Source organism: Phaethon lepturus, unplaced genomic scaffold (assembly GCF_000687285.1).
Source record: "Phaethon lepturus isolate BGI_N335 unplaced genomic scaffold, ASM68728v1 scaffold47023, whole genome shotgun sequence".
In the NCBI taxonomy this organism is placed as follows: Eukaryota; Metazoa; Chordata; class Aves; order Phaethontiformes; family Phaethontidae; genus Phaethon; species Phaethon lepturus.
Window position 1 is genome coordinate 1 of NW_010530673.1, and position 26,594 is coordinate 26,594.

The 26,594-nt window shown below is 36.2% G+C and overlaps 1 protein-coding gene across 1 annotated transcript in view; it reads right to left on the reverse strand.

The window, feature by feature from the left end:
- Nucleotides 1-818: 818 nt before the first annotated feature.
- The window catches only part of ZFC3H1 (zinc finger, C3H1-type containing), a gene marked incomplete at its 5' end in the record, with an annotated part of 26,104 nt that continues 328 nt past the window's right edge, over nt 819-26,594 (reverse strand). Inside the window, 20 exons of the mRNA XM_010284321.1 lie at nt 819-1,006; nt 1,883-1,999; nt 2,382-2,483; nt 3,085-3,206; nt 4,301-4,432; nt 5,668-5,777; nt 5,861-6,412; nt 7,141-7,272; nt 7,460-7,634; nt 8,696-8,842; nt 9,180-9,298; nt 9,705-9,842; nt 13,307-13,471; nt 14,173-14,376; nt 15,321-15,418; nt 17,076-17,199; nt 18,787-19,013; nt 19,197-19,395; nt 19,656-19,720; nt 22,539-22,955. Of these exons, the coding sequence (XP_010282623.1) occupies nt 819-1,006; nt 1,883-1,999; nt 2,382-2,483; nt 3,085-3,206; nt 4,301-4,432; nt 5,668-5,777; nt 5,861-6,412; nt 7,141-7,272; nt 7,460-7,634; nt 8,696-8,842; nt 9,180-9,298; nt 9,705-9,842; nt 13,307-13,471; nt 14,173-14,376; nt 15,321-15,418; nt 17,076-17,199; nt 18,787-19,013; nt 19,197-19,395; nt 19,656-19,720; nt 22,539-22,955 (3,533 nt within the window). The remainder of the gene's footprint in view (nt 1,007-1,882; nt 2,000-2,381; nt 2,484-3,084; nt 3,207-4,300; nt 4,433-5,667; nt 5,778-5,860; nt 6,413-7,140; nt 7,273-7,459; nt 7,635-8,695; nt 8,843-9,179; nt 9,299-9,704; nt 9,843-13,306; nt 13,472-14,172; nt 14,377-15,320; nt 15,419-17,075; nt 17,200-18,786; nt 19,014-19,196; nt 19,396-19,655; nt 19,721-22,538; nt 22,956-26,594) is intronic.

Consider the following 26,594-nt stretch of genomic DNA (forward strand, 5'->3'; position numbering starts at 1 on the left):
TTCTGTGATTCTGTGATATCGCTTCTAGTATTCAGGCAGCTATTGATATACCTAAATTGATCTTTTCCTACATTTTCCATTTTCCACAGTTTACACAAGGCTTTTGAAAGAGAGCTGCTCCTCTCTATTCCGTTTCCTCCCTGCTGCAGCAGCTGCTCAAGCCAGTACCTCACTATTAAAATCTAAGTCAATCTCTAGAATGAAACCATAGTGACAGAATTCCTACCAAAATTATCTGATTGCCAGTAAAAACACAGTACCCTGCAGAATAATTTAAAGGAACAGAAACTAGAGAAACTTAGAAATCCAAAAGTTAAAAAGGTACAAAATAAAAAACTGAGTGCTCAACTGGACCATTTCTACAGGGATAAAACCATACAGCAGAACTCTTCTTATAAGAAAGCCTTCTGATGAAAGTAGTTTCAAACATTACTCCAATCATCTGCTTTGTAGAAGAGAAACTGATTTGAGTTTATTGGTCCACCACTTCATCATTGGAAGTAAAACATTCTGCTGTAATCTTGGGAATACATTAGGTTGTGCACTTTTCAAAACACAAACAATTATTTCTCCCATACTAATTTCCATCAGCTTCCGTTCGGAATCAGAACCTACCCAAAGATAAACTGTCAGTGTAATGTATTATTCACATACTGTACTGCATACAGTAGGAAGTCTAATCTATTTTTTTAATCTGCTTTTAAGTAATAATTATTTGTGGCATTGTTGAAGAAAGTTCTTCAACATCTGGAAGGAAACTTGGATTATAGCAGCACAAAAGCACAAAATCAAAAATGTAGATGTAAAATGTATGAGACTCACCCTTCATTTTGATTCAAGTATTTGTATGCAAGTTTAATCCAAAGCTGTACATCACAGGGGTTTTCTTGGACACTTGCCTCCAAGTTGGAAATGTCATCAGTCTCACTTGTAAAATACCGGACATCATCTGGAGTCACCACGGCATCAAGAGCTGGAACTCTTTTTTTATGTTCTGTGGGATGGGCTGCAAATAAAAAAAATTAAAACAGTGTGTCTTTTCAAACGAGAAGTGACCTGCAAGATTAGAACTCACACAAGATGTTGCATTTATGTTTTATGTATAGCCATTGACCAGAGCAAAATATGGTTATTTCAACATCCTCTAAAAGTTAGAAATGTGTAATCTGTAGAAAACTGGTTATACTTCAAATGCAAAAGCAAAAAAGAAATAGCAGTAAAAGGCTGCTTTGATCAACAGACACCAATTAAGGCAGTTAAATTTCTTTGTCAGATGTGTCTATTTCCTAATGCTACCTAATTATCTCAATTCTGAGTCTCTAGAAGTCCTTTTTACAGGATTTGCTAACAAATCCTAGAGCTCCCACTTGCATGAGTCACATGTGAAACTGCCAGGTTGCTGACACTCTAGCAAGCTTTCAAGTATCAAATGCCATTTAACAGCAGCTTTTTTTAACTCCTGACCTCAACACCAAATACTAACTGTACAAATTTAAGATGCCCAAACACATGAAGGACTACTTATAGTTCTGGGAGGGGAAAAAAGCAAGAATTTAAAAAAACCCCAATGGTCTATGGGCAAACCAAACACTTAAGGGAAATAGTTCCTTATGTTTCTTTAAAGAACAGGCAAGTAGAAATTCCACCTTAACTTCGTCACACATTTGTATTTAAGGGAAAAAAAAAAATCTAAAAATTCAGGTCAAACTTTACACAAAAATGTATGCAAGATTAAGTTTGCATGCAGGAAACATGAAGTCAAGGGAGCTATTAAAAGCATTGGTTTTCTTAAGAACCACTTTAAAAATTAGGTGTTGGGAAGAGATTAGTAGGTATTTTCCCCCAGTACTCTCTTTTAATGGATGCGACACATCCAGATTACCATATTTAATAGGTCCAACGAACTGTTCCTCTTCACTGCTGCTACTATCTAACAGAGGTTTTCTCCAGTACTTTGGCCTCCATTTCCTTTTATCTTTCCATGTTGTAAATGGAGGTGCTGTAAACAAGCAAAGTAGCAAATTCTTTTACTTTCCTGTATTCAAAGTTAAAACATCTTTGCTAATAAAGATCAGATAAAAACATTCTGTGAGTGCAATACAAGTGTATAAGTTATGTAAGTTCTAACACTACTTATTTAAAATCTATCACTCTCAAATGCATAAGTCAATTCTTCAAATTGGACTCCAAAACAATTATATTATTGCCTCAAAACAAACTCTGCCTTTAATTTACCTGCCTTTAATAAGCAGAATTTAGAATACTGTGACAAATAAACTAAGCAACAAAAAAATATACTTGGTTTACAAAATCAGTAAGGTGATGATGACTTATACAACTTTAAAAGTTTATATTGTATTTAATCTAATCAAGTTACTTACTGTGACTTTTACTCTCGTTGACATTGCTGGCCAGAAGAACAGCCATCTGATCCACTGACATACGGTCTCTGTTTATACCAAAAAGTTTTTCAACATATTTTTCTGAAATGTGAATATTTGTATCTTTGGTAAACACATAAATGAAAACTGATAGGTAACTTAACAGCAGTTTAGCATAACCTATGCTGAATTCATAAAATATGACTGCTTCCAGAGGTATGGTAATTTAACACGCTAGAACAAAGAAATGAAAAACTGAGAAAGTTCTGTTTGGCAACTTGCCTATATGGCAACAGCATTGTTATAAAATTCCAGCTCCACTGAAACAGACCAGTCCAGTAGTTACATAAAGTGAGGAAGGGGACAGGGAAAGATTCCACGCCCACTGCTCCCCAATCCCCTGAATCCCAGCAACATTTTTTTTTAAGTCAAATGTTCCACAGATCAATTATTTTTTCTTCCTGTAAGACACCAAGGTAACTACCCACTACAAAGGACTGAACTGGACAACTGCAGAAACATTGGTTTGTTGGGTTTTTTGGTGTTTGTTTTGGGGTTTTTTTTTGTTTGGTTGGGGTTTTTTAAGCTGTATCTTACACATTGCTTTACATCAAAGTCCTTGCACCCAGAGCTTTTCATGAAAGCTACTCCCTCCAGAAATGAATCTTTGAATACAAAAAGTGAACAAAAGACTCTTAAAAACCTGTGGCAGTGCCAATTTCCTCATCGGTGCTTTTTTCTGAACAGCCAATCAGTTCTAAGTTGTAAGACAGAATATCCTGAAACAGCTGCTTACGGCTAAGAGTGCAATCTTTCATGTGCTGCCTAAAACAAACAAATAAGCAGTTAATATATTTATCACAGCAACAATTTAATAAGTCTTGTAATTAGAAAGTTGGTTTTAGTACACACTAGGGTGAGGCATAAAGAAAACAATACCCACAGAAAATACTATAGCCTGCTTTGAAATTTCAGGTAAGTATGTCTGGGTCTTCTCTAAACTTAAGCCTGCATCCGTAACTTAATCCTAGTCTTCATTATTTCACTATAGCCTTACTCTTTAATATAAACCTCTACACACTCACTTCGCGCTAACACGAAAACACAGTATTTAAACCTTTCCAGTTCTAACAGGATAGTTAGAAGTATTAGGTATCACTTTGTACTTAGAAGATTCAAACTATGGTTTGATGGTAACAGTTAAAAGCAGATTCAAAAAGCTGTCTGCCACTGAAAAGGGAAAAAAAAAAAGCTTAAGTCCACGCCTATTATATTTTTCCAGTAGCTAGAAGTTTCCAAATTGAGTTTATTCCCAACTAATTCATATCCATTTGCTCTTGTACCAACTTTTTAAATATACTGTGCAACATTGTTTAACAAACTATTTGTAGTATAATTTAACACCAGGCTTCAAAGAAACAAAATTTAGCCAGTATTTTCTCAGAAAACTAGAATTCAACTACTACAATATGTTTTTGGGGTTTTTTTACATAATCGCATAATATTTGGTACACACTTTATTTCAGTTAGCAACATGATACATCTCTAGTGTGCTTAACAGTATCAACCACTACCTGAAGTTCCATGATGGTCTGAAGTTATGCTGAAGTTATAAAGCAAGAGGAGTCCCATTTGAATTACAAATCAGCCAAAAGGTAAAACATACTCTAACCATCTATACAGCTTTTCTAAGTTTACATCTAAAGAGCCTCCTTTCTTCATGGCTTAGATGAAAGGGTTTTTTCCTGCAATCAAGTATCAGCAACAGGGTATTAAAAGTAACTTTCTTTTCTAGAACTTGTGTATAGGGTCATAAATCCAGACCTTTTTAAGAAATGAAAAAAAAAGCCTATTTTGGTCTGAGTTAGACATCTAGAAGAGATGTTTAGTTCAAACGAACAAAATTAAAAAGAACTCACCACTGACAGTCATCATCATTACATGTGCCTGTTAAATCAAAACGGCAGAAACACTGTTTTGGCTCAATCATGTTGCTATACGTTACTGAACTGAGGTACAGTTTTTCCTTGGTTCGGAAATACGGACTAAACCTAAAATGAAACAGTGAATTATTGTTACAAAGTGTACAAGGTAAGACATCAGTTTTACAGAACAAAACATTCAAAGAAATAATCACTTTTTATGTGTGAAATCTCATTATTTCCTACGAGTGAAGAGGAAGGTGAAAACAATGAGAGAGGGAGGTAACAAAACAGTGCTTCTCAATCTAAACAGATTCTGTTCTAGCATTCTCTTCTCTCTTAGGTGCAGAACTTCACTGATATAAAAACCGAAAGCGTAGTAATGACCCAGTAGGGAAAGAAAACTGAAACTGAATTTCAGTTTATTTCTAGAAAAACCGCACTCATGCTCTTGTCGCATAAGATCAAACAGAAGTATAAAGAGAACCATTGAAGATGAACGTGGAAAAACAGTGAGAGAAATCCACATCAGATTTTAAAATGTGTAAACAACCAAAAAACAGTCTGACCTGAGCAGACTAATGCTTCTTTTAAATCTTTAGCTAAAGTTTGACAATGTCAATTTTGGGATCTCTATCTCCTTAAGGAATTGAAGCCATAACCTAAGAGAAGTTAAAATGAATACTCCTGTAAAGATAGCATCCTCTACCTCTACTTAAGAGTATAGAAATAAAAAACCTGAAGCACATGGTAGGATTCAACTGCTCCAGTTTAAATTCCAGACTTTTGTTCTCTAAAATTTAATGTGTAGGAACAAAGCTCTCTTTAGTCCAAAGACAGATGTGTCAAACTGATTACGCTTGCAGGTCCCTACTTTAAGTCAAGGTGAATCACTGTGGGCATGCCTCTTTCCACTAAGCAGGCATCCAAAGACAGGTGATTGGCTCAATTTCAACTCAGACAAGGTAAATCCTAGCCAAGTTTAAAGACTACGTAACTGAAATATGCTTCTGTTCACTTTTTCCTGGATTTTAAATTGCTTCATATTGGACATAAAAATCCTGTCTTCAAATGCGTAACTATTATTTTTTCATTTGGTTATACCAAACAATCTAGTTGCAGGGAACAGTATGCAATACAATGTAAAAGCAGCCTATTGCACAAAAGCAAGGGACTCCTGCATACCAGAAAAATAACTAAAACCATTAGGTTCCCTAAATCAGACAAAACTGTTTCAGGACAGTCAAGTTTCTCACTGCAACTTGTCTTTCTGCACATGCCTGGGTATCAAGGAAGAGCAGTGAAGAACACTTGAACAAGGACACATATACACAGAAGTCGAAGAGCTGCTACAGTCTTCATACCTGTACGATTTAAATACTAGAAGAGGACTATGATACGGTCCAAATGGAAATGGTTTCACTTCAGTTTGTTTATTTTGTGATGTAACAAAATCCATGTCCACTGAAATTTCCTAGGAAACAGATAAACAGGTATATAGCAATTGCAATACCACCTAATAGAGACAACCTTCATGTTTAGTGTTAAAGCATTTACCTGACCACACAACAGATCTTCCTTAGGTACTATAAAGGCAGTACTTTTCACTAGCAGCTCTTTCAAGCTGTCAGCTTTAGCATAAAGTTTTTTCAGTTCATCAATATTCAACCCAAGGAACAGCTCAGGCTCCTCTGATGCCTTTTTAGAAATTTTGTTTATAGTTTCTTGTTTTGGAGTGTCCATGTGTTTAAGATTTGGCTTAGTGAAAGAATTAGATTCTCTGAAAGATCTCCTTCGTTCTCGGTTTGAATTAGACAGAACTTCATCATCAAAGTAGTTGTTTTCTTCACTGTCCAAAGACAATTTATCCTGTGTAAGATCATGAAGTGATGGCTGAGGTAATGCAAATTCAGATTCCTCTTCTGCATGAGGTGCAATATTTGATTGTTCCTTGGTTTGAAGTGCGCGGGCCTCTTTCAATTTCTGAATCTTTAGAGCATATTCATACTCTAGTTGCTGTAGTCGTTTTTTCTCTAGTGCAATCAATTCTGCTGAATGCTTTTTTGGACTTGATGCAGGGGAGTTCTCCAATTTCAACATTTTGCTTGGCTGAAAAGGAAAAAAATTCCCTTTATTTCATTTTCACATTTACTGATCTATTGACAGGAGGTAAATGAAACATTGGCAAGATATTTAATTTAGAGTTTATAAAAAGTATTTTAAACTCTTGCCAGAAAATTTCAAAAAACAGCAGAAAAACCACAAAGGAGTTTGCCACAATTCACCTGGCAGGTTTGCAGGTTTTTTGATAACAACTACCCTATGTCATGTATGGGGCTTCAACAGAAGTTCTGGCCACATGTAAAAGGTGAGCTATAAAACAAGTATAAACAGTGGTGTTGGGGGCAGAAACACAAAAACAAAAAGTTTACAAAAAGTATTTTCACCTTGTTTTTCTGTATTTTGTTTTGAAAAACAAGATCAGGTCTCCTCTTTAGCATCTTACGAGATAGTTTTAACACGATCAGTAATATCTACAGACAGTGAAGTATTTCATTCTTTCACAGGCATATAGCTTTTATTTACTTATTTAAATAGTATTTGTTAATTTATTTATATAAATTTAAATATTTATTAATGACATTCCCCTGGCACAGAAATGTAGCAGCTTTTAAAATAATTAATGTTTTTTCTGTTGCATTCTCAAAAATACAGGAAACGAACAGAGCTTCGTACAGTGCTTTTGAAATGTTTTCCTTTTTTCCTGAAATTCCATTGAACTAAGTTTCCCAATCAAAAATTGTACAGTGTGGTTTAAAAACATGCAAAAGACTTACTCCAAGATGATCTTGCTCCAGTTTTCGTTTCCCAATTTCCTTACTTGCTACTGCTTTTGCTCGAGCAAGTTCTTCCCCATATTTTAATGTCAGAGCTTTTTTTACTGTAACTCGTTGTTGAACTTTATGAATCTGAAAAAAGAAATTCTACGGTAAGATGCAAATTTTCAGATATGACCACATAATAAAATATAATCAGAAAATACATGGGAATTAATTAATTATTAATGCAAAGAAAGTCTACTGCCTCCAAAAATCAGGTTTCCCATTTCAAGACTTCCAGCTCTAGGAAACAGAAACATTTCAAAATTAAAGTTACTTGTTCCTGAAGCTTCTTGAGAAACATCTTATTAGCATTCAAGATCTTCTCTGTTGCCTGCAGCTGTTCAGCCAGTTTGTTAATTTTATTTTCAGCAATTCGAACATTCTCTCTCTTCTTGGCCTCTTGTTGCAACAAATGTTTCAAGACAGATTCATCCTTCATCAACAGCAGTCTAGAAGTAGAAAATCCATGTAACATGATTTTTTCCAAAGGGAATTTTCTCAGAACTATCACCGCTCCTCTGAAAACCTAGTTATTTAAGAACCCAGCTCTTTTTCACTTATCAACAAAAAACAGACTAAGTTTCTCCAGATAGTCTTAGCACCCATGAGACAATAAATATTGGTAGCACATACAGCAGATTTCAGTATCCGAAGTTCAGCATGACAGTATAAAACATTCAAATTATGAAGATAGAGGAAGGTAAGCAAGTGGTGTATCTTTAATACTGTTTTTAACATTAAGACATCCAAAATACACGTTCTTGCCTTTTGTTAAGTAACAACCCAATACTTCCTTAGAGCACATACACACATTAGTAGACTACAAGCCACAGCATTATGGCATAATAGCAGAGTAATTAAGTACAGAAAGCTATACATTAGAGGAAGGAAGATAAAGACTTAGATGGATGGGTATGAATAAAGGCAGGGGGGAAGAATGTCCTTCAATTGATGTCTGACCACCAACTAGTTTGTTCACAAGACCACACAGAGATAATTAAGCAGCAACAGAAGCAGAGAAGAAGGATGCAAAGCACTTATTTTCCACAGTAACTTGGAGGAAGCACGAGAAACATGGAAGAGGTATGCCTAAAGAGAAAAGGCATACAGGAAAAGCTTCAAACAGCATACCTGTTCTGCAGAAACACTTATTTATATATATCAGGCATATCCCATTGAAACATGCTACCCTCAAAGTGTACTGAGTAGTGAAAGGCACGTTCATTTTTTCTATTTCAGAGTCATTAGGTGGCACAGATGACATTCTATATTCACTGAACATAAACACAGCTGAAAACTGTTAGCATGACAAATCATACTTAAGTTACCACCAAACACCACACTGGCACTACAACACAATTCCTTTTGTACAGCAATAGAAATCGAGACTGAATAGTTCAAGACAACAGAAAACCAATCATTTGCTGTAATTTAAATGCTACATATTCTAAAAGATTATTTACTGTTTTCATCCTGTTAAGCAAGCAAGGTAGGACAGTGTAATATGTACCTGTTTTTCTTAAGCTTTGCTTCTGCTTCAGTAACTTGCTTTGTCACTACTGCTATTCTCCCAATTCCATCAACTTCACCATCAGAATTTGCAGGGGACGAATTGTTCCTCAGTGGATCAGATTTAATTAAACGTTGCTTCTCACGACTAAAACAGATGTTATAAACAAAGATACTCAGTAGCTTCAACATTCACTTTGTTGTGTACTTACAACAGTTTTCAAATCTTAAAAAAAGTAGCAGGACAAGATTTCAAGTTAAAAGAAAAAGAACTTTCCACAACTGCAATCAACCACTGTAAGTCAGTTCAAATCCAAGGACTTCCTTTAGACTCCAATGTTGTCTTACTAAGAATTGAGTGGGAGAAAAACCTGAAGGTAATGGCAAAAGTTTGCAAACTTGGATTTTCCTTCCAGTTGCAAAAATAGAGTAGTATAGGACTACAAAAAAAATATATATTTTACTGTATTTAAATTCAGTTGTACCTGGCAATCTCTTCTTTTAGTAGTCTGTATTCTATCTTCTTATCTTCTGGTAGAGCCTCTGGAGTTCTCATTGGATCATTTTCTTTTTCTGATTTTGGAGGGGCTTTGATTTTTGATGCCTGTTACAACAAGGTTCAAGTCAATACTAGTCACTAGGTTAAAATACAGCTATTAACTACTATTTTTAAGAGGCATTTCAGCACAAACGTAAAGCTGTTCAAGGCTAGTAAGATCCTTTAAGCCATTTTTTTGCTAGTAATTAAATATGCATTGAATTTTAATTGAAAAAATGAAAACAAAATAGATCACCAATTCTATCTTCAGGATGCCATCTTACCAAAAAATTATTTTAATTAGCTTACGCAATCCAAATTACAAAGTAATGGTCCAGATGGGAGTAATGTACTCAACTCTTGCCCATTTCTGATGTAATCCAATATTTCTTGACCAAATTCTAAAGTTTAAATTCCATATATAAAGCAAAATCATTACAACATAAACTTATTAAATGCTGATAATGTTTACCTCAACATTCCTCCTTGCTTCTTTTATCATAGATTCTAGTCCTCCAAATACACTGTTAGTTGAGTTAGATGGCTCTCCATCAGACTCGCTATCATCTGAGTCATTTAATGTAACCACAACAGACTTGTGTTTTGGAAGCTGTGAGGAGAATGAAAAAAGTTTTATAGCAACAAGAAAAAGTTAGAGACAGATACACAGTTATACTTAGCTGACCTTACAGTGAGCTGCTCAGGCAGATGAAACAAGATCAATCACTTTTTGCCAACATCACTAGCAGAAACAGCTCACTGAAAATCAGATGACTGCCAATTCCAGCACAAAGAAAGATGCAGAAACAAGCAGACAACTTAGCTTAACTTCAAATGATCTGGAGTTACAGCTTGACAAGAAGCAACTCAATTCACATTTCCAGGACTGCTCTTCCCATCTCCCAGTGCAGGTCTGGACAATTACAGTTAAGACACTTAACCTTTACCTCAGGACAGGACCTCTTCAAAGCTCCAAGTGTCTTTTAAGGCACACACCCCTACTTTTTCAATTGAAAAAGACTGAATTTCCACAATAATTTCTTTTGTTATATTCTCTGTATTCTCTTTCTTGATGGTCCTTAAAATAAGGATCATATCTACTACTTCAGCACCACCACAGAGCAGGTATGTGAAATTCCAATCTATATTGGTGCAAGAAAACAAAAAAAGGCATTGGTCCCCTCCTCACAAATATTCTCTAGCTGTAACTCCATGGAAACCTAAATTAATCAGGCAAGGCACCCCACCCTTCTCATCTTCAGATGCCCAATACACCCCTTCCCTATCACTGGCTCTTAGTATTAAAAGAGCAAAGCTGTCAAGCTGCTTTTGGCACAGCTGTGTAAACAGTCTCTAACTGCCTTTCCTATTTTTCTTCTAGGGGAAAAGCTAACAGTGGGGAGGGTCAAACTCCACTTTTCTCCATGTGTTTTTTCCCAGGTGTTATTTTTTCATGTGGTTCAGCAAAGTGTTTAACAATCAGTAAAGTAACACCAGGCAACTACCATCATACTGCCTTCGGTAAGATCAGCTTCTGCTGCACCAGAACCACAGTCTCAGCTGTAACACAGATCTCTCCATAATGTTGTAAGACATATTTTCAATCTGTGGTGAACAGACCCCTGAGTGTCCATGACTACTTTGAAAAAGAGTTACAAGATGTCACTGAAATGGCAAACCAATACCTGCATATTTCACTATGCAGAGGTCCTCAACTCCACAGAAGAAACTCCAAGGTTTCCAAGTCTAAAACCTCTTCTGAAATGTGGTGAATACACTCAAACACTGAAAAGCTACCAAGACCCCAAAACTATGAGGTTAGATTTCAAAAACCTGAGGAATTTGCATTTTCTATACCTTTGTGGTTTTTTAATTTCTGGGTATATTCAACAATGCTCACAGAAAAAATACCAGTTTTTCAGTTCAAAATTAAATTATGAGCACAAGTTTTTTTATGCTCTAATAAGAAATACCAAATACTAAAGTTAAAAATCAGAAGCATTCAATAGAAATTGTTTATAAAAGCTTATACTAACAGGTGTAATTGATATTGTTTTCACAGAGGACAGAAATACCTTGTGACTAGTCTCCTGTGAAAATTATTTGGCCTTAAGTTCTTTAAAACACACACCTATTGTATATATAAATGTTTTATTTCCCAAGCTATTTAAAAAAGTTATTAACAAACGCAAAATGCTTTGTTTCTATAACCATTTTTGTAAAAGACACTAGCCAAGCTAGCTGGTTCAAGTATAAGGTATTAACCTGTCAGCTTTAACTAAGCTAACCATCATTAGCAACAGGCTGTAAATTTCAGTTGCAGGTTTTTTTAACATTTACATAATGCCTTTCAACAGCACAGCTGATGAGACATGTATTATGTTACTAAAACAAACCAACAGCTCCCCAGTAACATGTTCTTCTTTATTTCTGCAACAGCAGTTAATGAAGTCTCAGGGCAATAGAATATGTGGTAGTTTAAGGGTTTTTTCACAATAGGTTTAGTATTTAAATGTAAGAACACTTAAAAATGTAAGTAAATGTGAAATGATTTATTAGCATGCCCAAATTGAACAATTACTTTAGTTATATCTAGAATTTAAAGTAGATTGTGAAGATGGGTACAGAGAAAAAAAATACATCCACTTTAAGCTTAAGAGCACAATATTCCTACAGAAAGGAAAGTAGACCTTACAGGGACTAAAAAAGGAACATTCAGGTATCTACCATCTTAAGGTGAGGTTCCCCCCCCCTCCCCCCTCCATTATGGCATCAGGTGACCAAGTGATCATATAGTCTGTATTTATGCGCAAGAAAGCTGCTGGCCAGCTACAGCTAGATTTGATAGTGATATAATAGTCTCAAAGACACTATATATTCCTCCAAACTCAGTAAAAAAAAAAAATAGTTTATTAGAGATGCCTTCCACTGGGTGGAGACAAAGGTATAGACTCAATTATGCTATTCATTAGAGAATCTGCATGGGAAAGAGCTACAACAAACCATCTTTGTAAGATGTGTTATTAAAATAATAGCAAACTACCCACTATGTATGGTTCACTGCCATAAATAGAACAGTAGATTTCATGGGCTTCCAGTCTGGCATAACACAGGCAAGTATGTTTTTGTAACACATTTCCAATAATCCAAGGAGACTGCAGACATCACAAACCAAATGCTAGCTGCACATACCTCCCTTGACCATTCAAAAGAAGGTCAAGTTACAAAATATGGCTTGAATTAATGTAACGAAGTGTGCTGCTGCCTGAAGAGAATACTCTCTCCTCTGTCTTCCACATGCACTCACAGACATGCCATGTGCGACCACTTTTGTTCTAGCTCTGATTCTCACACACTGTTCACTGAAAAAACTCAAGTCCCCCTAGAAGTACTTTCCCCCCCCACCAAGCTTAGTCTTCTACCAGTTTGGCATGTTAAATAAAAGTTAAGCAACAGGACTAATGCTCCAGACCCCAAATTAAAAGAAAGGACACACCATTTGACCAGGAGCAGGAGAAAGAGCAAGATCACCTCTTTTTTGGCAACAAACAGTGATTAGATTGGCTCAGCTACCATTGAGCAGCAAGCTTTAGTCTGTGCTAATCTGGAAAAGCAATTAATTGAACTATATTTACAGCCTCTTTTAGTTCAGATTAGTGCTGGCATGTTTTGATGCTCTCTTAAACTGTAAATTATTACTTCAGTTGTCAGATTCTTTCTAGAAGAGAAAATGGATTGCCATAGAATCTTTTCGTAGGAAGGGACCTTTAAAGGTCACCTAGTCCAGCCCTCCTGCAATAAGCAGGGACATCTTCAACTAAATGTTTGCTCAGAGCCCCATCCAACCTGACCTTGAATGTTGCCAGGGATGGGGCATCTAACACCTCTCTGGGCAACCTGTGCCAGTGTTTATTCGGTGATTATCAAAGTTACTAATAATTCAAATGTTTAACTGAAGCTCCACTGTTCTGTGCTGTATCACTAGAAGACCTTAAGTTTATTTGAACTGAGGACAACTTCAATACATTTTCTAATCCATAGTCTTATTAATAGAAAGCACCAATATTTGCTTACTGTGATCACTGCTCGTGGAGGCCTTGGTACTCTAACAAACTTTGTATTTTGTACCCGTGGCTGAGACACAGTATTAATACTGACAGCGGACAGATTGCTTCTTGGCACAGACTGCAAGTTATCTGGAACAGGAGGGGAGGGTGGACCACTGTTACTTGATGTTTCCTAACAAAATAAAACAAAAATACAATCATAAACATACACACTATACACAACTATTTTAAAAGAGTATAAATAAGATTGTTCCATACATGTCTTGGAACTGTGATTTAGGTAGACTATCCAAACGTATTAGACAAATCTTGCAAATCTGCAATAACATCTAAAAGGCATGCAAGAATATGCCAGTTATTCACAGGTCAACTGCAAAAGATCTGCAACCTTTTAATGAGGTCAAAAACAATCTAAATTTTCAAAACCACAAACTTTGCTTCTCAGTCCAAAAAGAACCAGACCAACAAAAAACAAAACAGTTAGCCTCTCCTAACTCCTTTTGCTAGAAGGTTGAAAAAAAAGCATATCATTTTCTAATTGACAGCTGATAAATAAAAAAATTTTTCCCAGAAAATAAAATCCCCATTCCCCTGAACATACTCAATTTTCAGTACCTTGAAGTTTCATAATTCCTTCAGCAATAAAAGACAAGCTGCAATTAACAATTCAAAGGAGATTCCTGGGTGGGTTTTGTTTCAGGTTCTTCTGAGGGGCAGAGGGTGATGGAAATTCAGAGAAATTACTTGGTTTTTTTTAAAAATCATCAGAAAGGCAGCACAAAAAAAAGCCTGTAACCCTCACTTCGCAGGTCATATTTAAGTTTTGGTCAAGATTGCCATCTAGAGGTTTACATTTGAAAACCAGTGGAGTACCTCAGATCTGAAAGCTCGTTTGTTGGCTAGAGACTTCAGTAATTCTTCTCTTAAGAGCATCTCCTCCTCTTCTTCCTCATCTGCAAATGGAGGTTTTGGTGGCTGTTCAGGCTCTTCAGGGGGAAGAGGTGGAAGAGGTGGAGGTGGCTCAAGAGAAACACAAGAAATACCCTCCACGTAAAGTTGGCTCAAAGATGGTACAGGCTGAGATAAAAAGGAAAACAATGGTTTGAAACATGAAAATTACTACTGCTTTATGATTATTTAGCAGAGACTGAGACCTAAATTATTTCAATTTAAAACCAATTCAAAGTGCAATGGATTTATATCACTTTCAAAGGCTGCTGCTAAACGGATAGTAATTCCTCAAAGACGATAATGGTTACATTTGGATAGTAAAGTAGTACAGACATACAAACTAAACGTAAATGAGAATTCAGAAGCAGAGATAGTCTAGCCACAGAAATATGGCTGACCAAACAGGCTCACACTGCTTGAAAAAACAGTCCTTAAACAGTTTTATGAAATTGTCTTAGCTAACAAAGTTGCAGTTTCCCCCAGTCAAAAATTCAGAAGCTGTCATGGCAGGGAATGACCACTTTCTACTGCTTTACTAAAAAGAGTAACAATCATTCAGTGAAGAAAAGTGGTGGGAAAAACATCACAGTAATCCAATTTCCATGTGGACTCTTTAGGTGAGCAGACAGACAGCATATAGTCCAAATGCAAAGTCTGAAAAGAAGGACTGCAATGAGCCAAGTTTTCATCGGGTTCCCCCCCCCCGCCCGGTAACAAGTCAGAAAATAAGCATATCTACACACGTGGCCTAGAGATACGAGGCAAAGTGGCCTTGCACTAACAATTCCAATTAATTATTTTTCCTTATGTGTTTCAGGCAATTCTGTTAGGAAACAGCATAGTTCTAACAATGAAGATCCAATTTTAATTCCATAGGGATAACTTCCATTAAACAGGAATCGGATCAGGTGAAATAGAGTTTTAAAAATGCAACCATAAGTCTATTAGATAGTTCAAGGGAATGACCAAATAGAGAATTGTATCAAAAAATAGAAGCTAAATTTAATACTAACTTTAGCATTAGAAGTAAGATACAAAATCAAAAACACACTCCTTTCAAGTTTACTTACTGGAATTGGAGGTGGCAGTGGCAAGGAAATTGGTGGTACTGGAGGTGGAAAATATCCTATTGGACATTCAAAGAAAGGAGGCTGCACTGGAGAAGAAGCTACAATTAAAAAAATTATCAAGTGTAAGAAACCTGACAGGTAATTACTAAACACCCACTCATGCTTATACTTCAACTGATTCAATGCAATAGCAGGAAACATATGACTTTACTATGCACCAATCTGAAAGTTAACACCAGACACAGCACAGTGCATTTATTTCTTACATATATGTACATAAAAAGAGTAGTTATCTGTCCTTTTTCTATTTTACATACAAAATGCAAGTACAGCCAAACAGTACTACTAAGATAAAGATTCAGAATTTTTCAGCCCTATTTGATTTAATTTGCAAGAATCTACCTTCTTAAACTAGGTATCTCAACACAGAGTCTCCTGTTTACCGGCCACCAAAAACACAATACAAATTACGACAGAAGCAGACCAAATACACAGCTGATACTGAATTCTGAAACATAAGACTAGACCTTGAGATACTTCATCAACAGCAGTCATGTAGCTTACGTGTCCAAAACAGCAGGTGCAGTATTTTACCAAACTATTTTATAAGGAAGTCTGACAAGAAAGGAGGGAAAAAAAAAGATAAAAAAGAAAAAAAAGATGAAAGATGAAAAGCAAGAGAATAAAAATGGCCAATAAGGTAGTATGTTTAATGAAGCTTTCTCAACACTCCAGATGTTGAGATGGAACAAGGAAACCTGAATACCTTAAATGTACCTCAAACTCAAAATGATTTAGGCTGGAAGAGACCTCTGGAAGGCATATGCCCCAGGTGCTCAAAGCAGGGCTGCCCTCAAAGTCATGTTGCTAAGGGCCTTGCCCAGTCAAGTTCCAAGTATATTTGAGGATGTAGATTCCACAACATTTCCAGTTAGCCTGTTCCAGTGTTTGATCAACCTCTGTGACAGTTTTCCCTTACAGAATACCCAGAATTTATCTTGTTACACTTTAAGTGTTACCCCTTGTCCTTCTGTTGCACATTCCACAGAAGAGTTTGCCTCTGTCTTCTCTGTAATTGCCCACTAGGTAGTTGAAGACAGCAGCAAAAGCCCTCCTTAGCCTTCTCCTCTCAACACAAACTCAGCTCTTCCATTCTCTTTCCATAAAGTGTTCTAGTCCCCAGTGAACTTTATGAACAAACAGGCTTGAAACAGTTTCCATTATTCAAAAAGGTCCTTTGCTAGTACATCACTATCCTTCTCCTACTGTGAAACCAGAAAACTGATGCAGTCTCGTCAGTGTTTAACAGCCCCCTCCAACCAACCACCCACTATAGTCACAGGGCCATAACCCAGGCCACAGTTTGCCTTTATCACCCAAAGCCACGCTGCTGAGTCACATTTCTCTTAATGTCCATCGGGACCATGAGGCCCTTTTTGGCAAAGCTGCTGTCTAACTAGTCAACACCCTGGGGCCCTTACTTCCTATGCAGCTGCTTGGGAATGTAAAAGAATAAACTCTACAGTACTGTAATGACAACAGCATAACCTTGAAGACCTTCAAAATACTACCACAGCAGAAATGGAGAGGAAAAAGTCAGCATTAAAACAAGATGGAATTAGCTCACCTTAAGATGTTAGTTCTATAACTGCCGCATCTCAAAAGAAAGACTTTCCTCCTAAAATGATAGCTCATTCCCTACTTTTTAGCTATTTTTATCTATTACCATACAAGAAAACTGCAACTAAGTCTTACCTGGAGAGTTAGTTTCACTATCTGTATCCATAGCAACTTCATCATAATTATCATGCTGATATACGCCTGCAGCACTATCTGTAGTCTGCTTATCCAAAGACCATCTCAAGTCTGTATCTGAAGACTAAACACACAAAAAAGTGTATTTTATTTAGTTAGTCTTATGTTATTCTTTTAGAGCAAACCAGTTAGAAGTAAATTTTAGAAACAGGCCTTTATAATTTTGTCTTCCAACTGCTTTACATATACAGCTTACCTAGCTCATACAAAAAGAGCAAACTGAAGATTACCTTTTAATCAAATCCATTGCAGGTAGTGACTTGACAAATGAATAGGCAGTTTTAAAAACGGATCTCTTTGCCATGAGGGGAGTCATGATACTTAGAAGCAATTTTTAAATACCTGTGAGGTCATTATGTATCTGGTAAAATGCCATGGTATTATATATTTCTGAAACACTGAAAGAGAATTAATCTGTCATGGCAATTACCAAGAGCACTTGAACAACCCTTGTTAGAAACAACACAAAATTGCACAAGGATCATCTTCACTATGAAAAACGTTGTGTGTTTAGGTGAAATATGTTCTGATTGTTCTAAGACTGATGTCTCAGGTGGAGAACCCTTTTATTGTCCCAGAAGGAACCACATACCACTAAAACATGCCCAGAGACTGTCAACTAATAAATCAGACTGCTTAAAGAATGCTTAACACTATATGGTTGCCAATCAATGTTCAGTGAACAATGAAAATATGCAGAACAGGTAAATATGGCTTCTTAAGACTCCTCAGTTTGTATCTTTCAGACACATACAGTAGACATTTCAGTAGCTTTCAAAATTTCTACTGTTTACAGTTAAACACTTTTAGCCTCTATTTTCCACTCATTATTATACAAGAGCCCCATTTATAACCTCAAATAGGGAGTCACCATTCCCTTAGTTGTGGTTTCACTTCTCATTACAGCACATCAGTAGCTCCAAGCACTTGAAACATCTAGCTGCAGCAGCTGTACTACTTCCATGATGAAAGCATTAATGCTGAAGAAACACAGTCATTTTTCTTCTGTAATGTACCAATGTTCTAGAGGAAGAACACTATTCAAGTGCCTTTTGCCAATCTGAAGATCAGAGAATGAAGGCCACCTACAAGTGCAGCATGATCACCACTGCAGTAACTGTATTCCCTCATAAATTTGACACAACTCTGTCATCCTGTAAATGAGGTCAATCTTTTGTGTCTGGGCATATTTTGTACCTTGGCAAATTAAAAAACACTACAAAGAAACCAAACCTCAGATTACATTTTGAAAGGAGGCGGCCACTGAAGTTGTACAGACACAAAAAGTTTGAAAATGTGGAGACAAAACTGCAATCCAAGACAAGAAAGCCAAGGAAGTTTGGTTGATTGGTTTGTGTTCAATTACAGACTGCTCTTTGATCACAATGTTCAAAATACCTTTAGGAGGAAAATACTTTACCACTGACTTGCAAATGTTCAACTCATGCAAAACTGATCTTACCAAACCCAGAGGTTTGGTAATGCCTGTCTAGCATGGGATTAAAACATTGTGAACACTGAAATGCTTTGAGCTTTTCTTTCTTTTAAGGGAGGCAGTGAAGGAGGAATATAGAACCAGGAGGGTCATAAAGACAGAAATCACTCATGAATCACAAATGTAACACTTGAACACCGTATAAAAAAATGTTACCCTGCTTCTCGATCTCCTCTTTCCTCCAACTAGCTTCATAAACCGATTGTACTGCTCTTCTTGATTTGAGAGGTCCCTAATTTTTCTGATTTCTTCTTCTCTCTTTCTTCTCTCCTCTTCCTCTTCTTGTTTCCTCTGGTCTTCCTCTTTCTGACGCCTGTCTTGTTCCTTTTGCTGCTGTATCTTCTTTGATGTCTTTGTCTGTTGTTTTCTCAAAGCTTGCTTGGCTTTAAATAAAAAGATCTGTGATTAACTCCACCTTACCTAAATGGTTCCCCCTAATCCTAGATTCTTTAAGAGCTTTGAATAGACATATGGGGTTTTAGAAGGATTAAAGGCTCATTGCCCAATATTTTTTATTTCAGAGGTCATGCCATTGGTAGCCATTTCAGTAACATTAAACTTATTACCTGTAGCACTAGTTTTTTTTGTTGAATGTGCTTTTGTACTGGCTTTGACTTTCTGTGTTACACTTTTCGTTTTTGTTAATTTTTCCTTGCTTTCCTTCATCACCTGTTGTTCTTTTTGCTGCCATTTTTTACTAGCAGACTGAAGTGCAAGAAGCCTAAGTTGCAACTCAGACATCTCCTCCTCATCATCAAGCAGCTTCTTGAGAAGAAAAGAGAAGAAAGGATAAGACAAAAAGTCAGGAAACGTCATTTAATAACTAAATCTTTTCTGAAAAAGCCTTTTGAAGTCTGTCCCAAAATTTTTACCAGGAGAAAGCTTAAAAATCCTACTGTACTGGTATCATTCCTTAAGAATGGACTGCTTCCATTACTGAAACATTTCTGGACTGCAATTTGGAAAAAAGCTATTGGACTAACATAATGCAATTATGCCTCATCTACAGAGGAATACTTTCTTACCTTTTCAGATATAACATCTGAACTGCTAAGCTTTCGCACTGATGTTTGTTCTTTGCCTTCTCCACCTTCCAAAAGAAAAATACCACATAATTGAATGAGCTGTTTCTCATGAGACAGCGCTTCATTAAAATTTTGTGCAAATTTAATCCATACAAACATATTTTATCAGTAGCATTGGTACATAGTGTAAAACAGAACAGCAGTTGTATGTATAAGAGCACATTAACAAACATCAATATAAGCTTGGCATGTCTGATGAAATCCACAACATCATGACGCCATAAGCCTAAGGCAAGATTTGTCATTTTGTAGTAATTCTCCATCTTAAAGTTGACATGTACTTCCCCAAGAAGCAGAGAAAAAAAGATTTGGAGACAAGGGGAAAAGAAGGCTTCTTGCCATCTGTTTTATGCTACCATCTCGTATCAGCTGCTGTCCTGAGCATCTCATATTCCACTGGCAGCTATTTTAAGCAACTGGTCAGTCTTTTGCAGAATTTAATATGAACACCCAAAGCTGCAGTAAGAACACCTTTGCTCCATTTCATGCCAAAGGAAAATAGAAAAGAGCTATCCTATGGAAATTAATAATAAATAGTAATGCTTTCCTGATAAACATTAAGATGTTGACATACTAATTTGTTAGAATGCCCAAAACCCATATATCCATAGTAATATACATACTATAACTATAGCTAATAGATATTAATAAAATTGATAGAAAAATTTTATATTTATATAATTTATATATAACCACATATATATGTTTACGTGCATCAGAAGGAAATAAACATTTAGAGAGAAGCTTGGAGATCTTTTCCTGTATTAGTCTTTTCTCAAAGAGAGATTCCTTCCCACAATTCAAATTGGTAGAAAATAAGTTTGCGCTCTGTACAGCTTTTACTCTTCCTAGCATTTTACAAAAAGTCACATTCAGAAAGGCACTGTTTAAAATATACCAAGACCTCATAACCAAAGAAAAACAGTATGTAGCAAATGCTGAAATGTCTTCCTGCTTGCACATGCATGCATTTTTTAACAGCACACATACAAGAGGAAGAAAAATAATATCTAATACTCACATGTATTCTAAACGAAAATTCAAAAGAGTGGACCATTCAGTCCACAGGATGAAAGTAGGGACACATAGATGGTACAGGAGTTTCTGTGATGCAGATATATGCAGGGACATACTACACAAGCTAAAACACTCTTAAACACTGGCAGAACACTAACAGGCAACAAGGGAAGGAAAGCAGCGAATACTGTAAACCTTCTGTCAAAGCAGCTGAACCACAGAGAATTAATTCTAGAATGAGACATAAACTTCCCTGAGTTTTAAGACAAGTTTCTTCAACTTGAACAGGACTGGAAAAACATCCAGTATGCTATTTAAAAGTAAATATAATGAGGAAAAACAAATTTTGCCGATTTCTTAACATATGCATAATCAAGTAGTATACATTCACCTGACACACATTAATCTGAAATACCTGGAATCAGCTGGGTTTTTCTACTTTGGAAGCCTGCATTACATTGCCACACACAGTCACTCATACATAATCTGTCTGCTTTCAGATCATTCTTATGTCATATATTTGAGTAGTGTGCAAAAACTGAGATGCTCTTAATGCACGTGCTACAGCATCTATTTTCACTACCACATGAACTGCACTTTCAACTTCAGTGCTTCTAAGTTTTGAAGTTGGATTTTTTTGAGATTGTTCTGCTTTTTAAATACCTTTTTTACTCCTGCCTTGCTATGCTCTCTTCCTGCAGGCTACTGGTTTTTCTTCTATGGTCAAGATCAGTTGTTTTTCCCCATGATTCCCATTAAAAAGTACAGACATCTTAAAGAATACCAGAACTTTTTTTTTTAAATAATGAGAAAGACACAAGGGGAAAAATATCTAGAATGAGGTGGTTTGACTACTAATTATCAGTTTTCTCTTTTGGTTTCTTTACAGGCTTCATCTTCTGAAGTTTCACCCTGAAGTGATGTATAAATCATTCTGACTTTCAATGTTCTAGTCCTACCTTCATATTCCTACTAATTATTCACCTGTGTTCTTCATCCATCCATGTACTGCTTTGTCTCTTCCCACTCAAATTGATAGTTTACACACATTGACAAATTAGCTAACATAAGATGACAAGTGATATCCAGCAGCACACCCTCAACCACAGCAAACGCTTATTAGAACCAGATGAAGCCTCAGAATACAAAGTTTAAGCTAGCTGCTTTACTTTGCTGCAGACTTAAAAGTAGACTCAAGGACTTTTACCGCAGGTCAGCTGGACACAATAACTTGTTTCTCACTAACTGCTTCATGCAACTGAGCAATTACCCTCTTTGGCCGACAGTCCAGAACTACCTGGACAAGACAGTTATTCTACCCTTCAGCTACGTTTCTTCTACAAATCCTTTATACTTCTGGCCTACGATTTCTTCACTATTCATGAATACCAATTACGACCAAAATAATTCTGGTTAAAATCTCACATACAGGCTTGTTACACTGAAGAAACCATGTAACAAAGATGAAATGCAGAAAAAGATATCTCTAAATGTTATCTTTTAAGCTAAAAAAAAAACCCCATGTTTTGCTTCTGCAAAAAAGAACAAGGGAAAAACAGCAGGAAAACTAAGTGAAAGCCAATGATTTCTGCTGTGGACAGCAATTAAAACCTTCAAGTCTTGTAATTCCTTGAATTACAAAAAACAGGAATTAAGTACATTAAACCTATAACTTAAAACATTTACTATTTTAATTAAAATTAGTATTTTAGTTAAAGTAAAATTTTCCCCAATACCTAATAAATAGAATAAACAATGGAAAGCAAAAAGAACTTTACAAGCTAAAACAATTTTACAAGTATTTACCTTGGCCAGATTCTGTGACTTCAGATTTTTGTGATGACTGTTTCGTTCCTTCTTTGACTTTTTTTAATCTGCTCCTCTCAGCTGGAGTAGGCAGTTTTTGTCTGAGAGGTTTCAATTCGAATGCCTGAAAAGCTATAACCGGATTTTTCTCCTCAGGAGATACTTCTTTCATAGCATCCGTTGTAATACTGTCATTTTCTACAGCTACTTGGTCCTCAGTGTCCACTGTTTTATCATCATCTTGTTCATTTTCTTCCCTGTTGCTCAAAGCCAGTCTTTCATCTTTATTAATGTATTCAAGCTCTAATTGTATCTGCTTATACTTCAAGAGCAGATCCTCAAAACTTTCTTCCACGGAGTTTTCATTTTTAGAAGAGTAGCTCTGCTTTCTAGATGGGGACCTTCCAAAAGTTTTGGCTGAATTACTGGTCAAGGAAACCAAGATAAGAGCATGTACAACCTTAAAACAGTAGTGATATTACCACTGAACACTAAATTATGACAAACAGAACTGCAGATAATTCTCTGAATAAAATAAAATATATTTTATTTTAGGTTTACCTTAAGGCTAGCTCAAAAACTACCCCTTAATACAACACAGCATGCAAAAGATGTATCCATTATTATATATTGACAGCTTAAATAAACATTCTCTCAAACCAACAATTTAAAATATCCTACTTATGACAAGAATTTCATGAATTGCTGAGAATTGTTGCTCTTGCTCACACCACCCTCCCAGAAATAACAGCTGTAATGCTGAGAAGGATCCCTATCACCAAGAGTAACTCAGACTTCCAGAGTTCGTAACTCAAGTATTGACTTCCCATGCAACATTCTGAAAAAGACAGGTTAAATTAACTCTCACTCGTTTTATGCTTTCATAAAATGCTAAGTCTAGCCACAGCACAATTACACACTGCAGTAACTGTAGCTCAACAAATGAGGCAAGGCACAGAATAATCAACAACTGAAGGGAATAAAAAAAGGTTGCTAAAGACTTGCAGTCAAAACATTCAAAAAAGGCTAAAAGAGGATTGGGAATTACTAATTACTCAGAAAAGGCTGTCTGTGCATGCTGAAGGGATAGATTTTCTTGACATGTTGTCCAAGGCAGGCAATGGAAACATTCTCAGGCAACTGTATCCAGAATAAAAGTTCTCACTATTAGAGGTTCACTTCCTCTTACCTTAACCCGATACTTGAAAAGCTAAACTATCCTGTAAAATAATCACGCTCAAGGGGCAATCTTTTAGGATAACAAGTCAGGTTTGACTCATTCAGCTTTCACTATCAACCCCACTGTGATAACAGCTGACTCACACCCAGTTATGTGAAATGCTTTTTCATCATCATCATCTCTTAAAACAATAAATGGAGTCAAACTAAAAGCTAAAACAAGTGTCCTCTGTATGCAGACATACTGAATCTAGAGGAAGATAACTTTGTCTTCTGCTCTCAACATGCATCAACTTGGATGTTTTGCTATGCTAACTCATAACGTAAGTATGAAGAATCTTGGTATGTATCCTACAAAATCAACTTCTGTAATACCAGGAAAGGTTTTGCTATACAATGCTTTCTTTAAGCTGCAGCACAAAAAGCAGAAACTAGTAAAGATAAACAACAGAAAGTCAGGAAGGCAATCAAACAATCTTTACATATCCTGAAAATACTAGGAGCTGCATGCAGTAGAGCACCAAATTATGTAATAAGCCTATTTGCCAAATTCACTTCCAACACATTTCTACTTACAAAAAGACAGGGACGTCTTAGTGATTTTTTGAGTCTCAGGAAAGTCTGAAGCCAATTAAGTGATTTAGCTTCATTTATAATAATAAGTCTAACTATTATTTGATATTGAAATACTTCAATAGCTTCTGGAGTTGGGTAATACCACAAATTCATTTTGTGCTTAGGATAATAAAATTGCTACAGCTCCCACAATCAGAATTAATCAGAAATCCTGTGTTTCACATATGTAGAAATTGTTTTTCTATGTGTTTCTACACACAGAATGCAAGACTACACAGAGTGCTATGAAAGGCAGACAGGCACATATACATGAAAACAGTTATTCTTCAATCAAATCATGAAAAAGTTCATCCTACAACCAAAAAAGAAAAAAAAAAAGAGATCAATTGAAGAAATTGGGGCATTAGAAGTGAAGAAAAATGTACACTGGGAAGAGTTCAGAATTCAGTGGAAACAGAAAGTCACATTTCAGTCCCAGATTTCAGATTCAGAATTCCTTAATTCTCTGTGCAAGAATTTCTGCAGAATGACTATCAAACAGCTTCATGTTAAAGTTGCTAGGAATTAAAAGTTAATACAAGAATTCTTGTGCTCCACCATGTCATTTACCCCACTTATACATACACTTCTACAAAGCACTGTGCAATGTACTAGTTCCATGGACAAAGAAAGCGCCATCTCTCTTGTCTTAGCAGACACTTAAACATTTCACTTTCCTGGGGGAATTCCAAATACCACTCCAGGCCACAAGTCTCCTGTAGCAGTTAATGTGAAGCCCTCTTCTGAAGTCACATGCCCATGAACTATGCCCCTACTTCATTAATATTAGCAATGTGGAGGTACCTTAATATTTAGGAATACTGTAATATGGATTCCTTCAGAGTGGCAAGGACATGAAAAACACAGAAAAGAACTTGCATTGAGGGAAAAAAAAAAAAATCGGGATCCTTCCTTAACTATATGATCCATAATGTCACTTATTAAAAAGCTATAGTATTAGAACTTTCGCTACCATGTTTAAACAGAAGAGTGCATCTTAAGTATCAAGGGAGGAAAAAAAAATATTTACTCATTTTCTGCTTTTGGTTTGTAAATGGAATTATCAGTTTCTGAATGCCCTTTTAATTAAAAGGGAGAAGGAGACCCCGTAGCAGTATTAACAACTATTGCAAGACCTGTTTAGGATGATCAATACATTTGTGCTGCAAATTACTCATTATACAGAAAGTAACCATTTTCTGGTACTCGGAACAACACTGCATATTAAGAGACTTAAAATCTATTTTCAGCACCAGAACCATCTTACTGTGTGACTTTGGGCCAATCACATCTTCACCCGCTGCCTCTTGAGATAACATCCTTAAATGAAGGGTTCTTATGAAGACTTCAGTAATGCTGTAACTTTACCAGATGAGATTAAATAAAAACATCTCTTCATCACTAGTTTACATATTCCATCCACATAAAAAAAAATTAATGACATGGATAAATAACCTTGTATCTAAAATGACACACAGATCCAATATGAGTAGCTTTCAGAGCCTTAAGTTCTGGCACAAATAGGAAAAATCAACCAGTACAGGCAAGCAAACACCACACATCCTTTGACTATTGGTACGGAAGTCAATAAAACAGTGTTAAGATTCTGGAGAAGAAGTTTTAACCGCTAGTTCTCTCACTCAGTGTTTTTTACACTTGTCTACATTTTCAGTTAGGCAACAAAGCACTTACATCAAGTTTCACTACCAGGCTGCCCCCAAGTTACACCTGACATCAGTTCTTTATGTTTTTTTTTCTATGGAAAAAATGGAAAATTAGAGGAGTTTTTTCCATCACTTTCGCAGTTCCTACTCCTAAAAGAAGGAAATACTTGAACTCTACTAAAAGTCACCTAACCAACTCTAACAGCAACCAGTGGAGAATATCCTACAAGGAACGCTGGGTACAGCTTTATAGAGAAACAGAGCTTTCCTATGTTACCCAAACTCCCATATGAACCACATTCTGTGCGTACAGTCCCAGTTCAACTTAGGTTGAGCTTTACAGTTAGCTTTAGCTATGTGTAACAGCCATTAAAGGGCTGGAAGCAAAAATGAAAAAACAGTGGCTCCTTCCTTGCCCAACAAAGGAAATTAACAAGCTTAGGGTTTTAGCTTTACAACTGTGACACTTTAATTATACACATTAAAACTGCCGTACCAAAGACTGACCCCACTTCACAATATTCTCACTTCAGGCTAGAAAAGCAGCCATCTGGGATCCAATCGACTAAGGCTTTGTTTCAGGCTACACTTCCCCCCC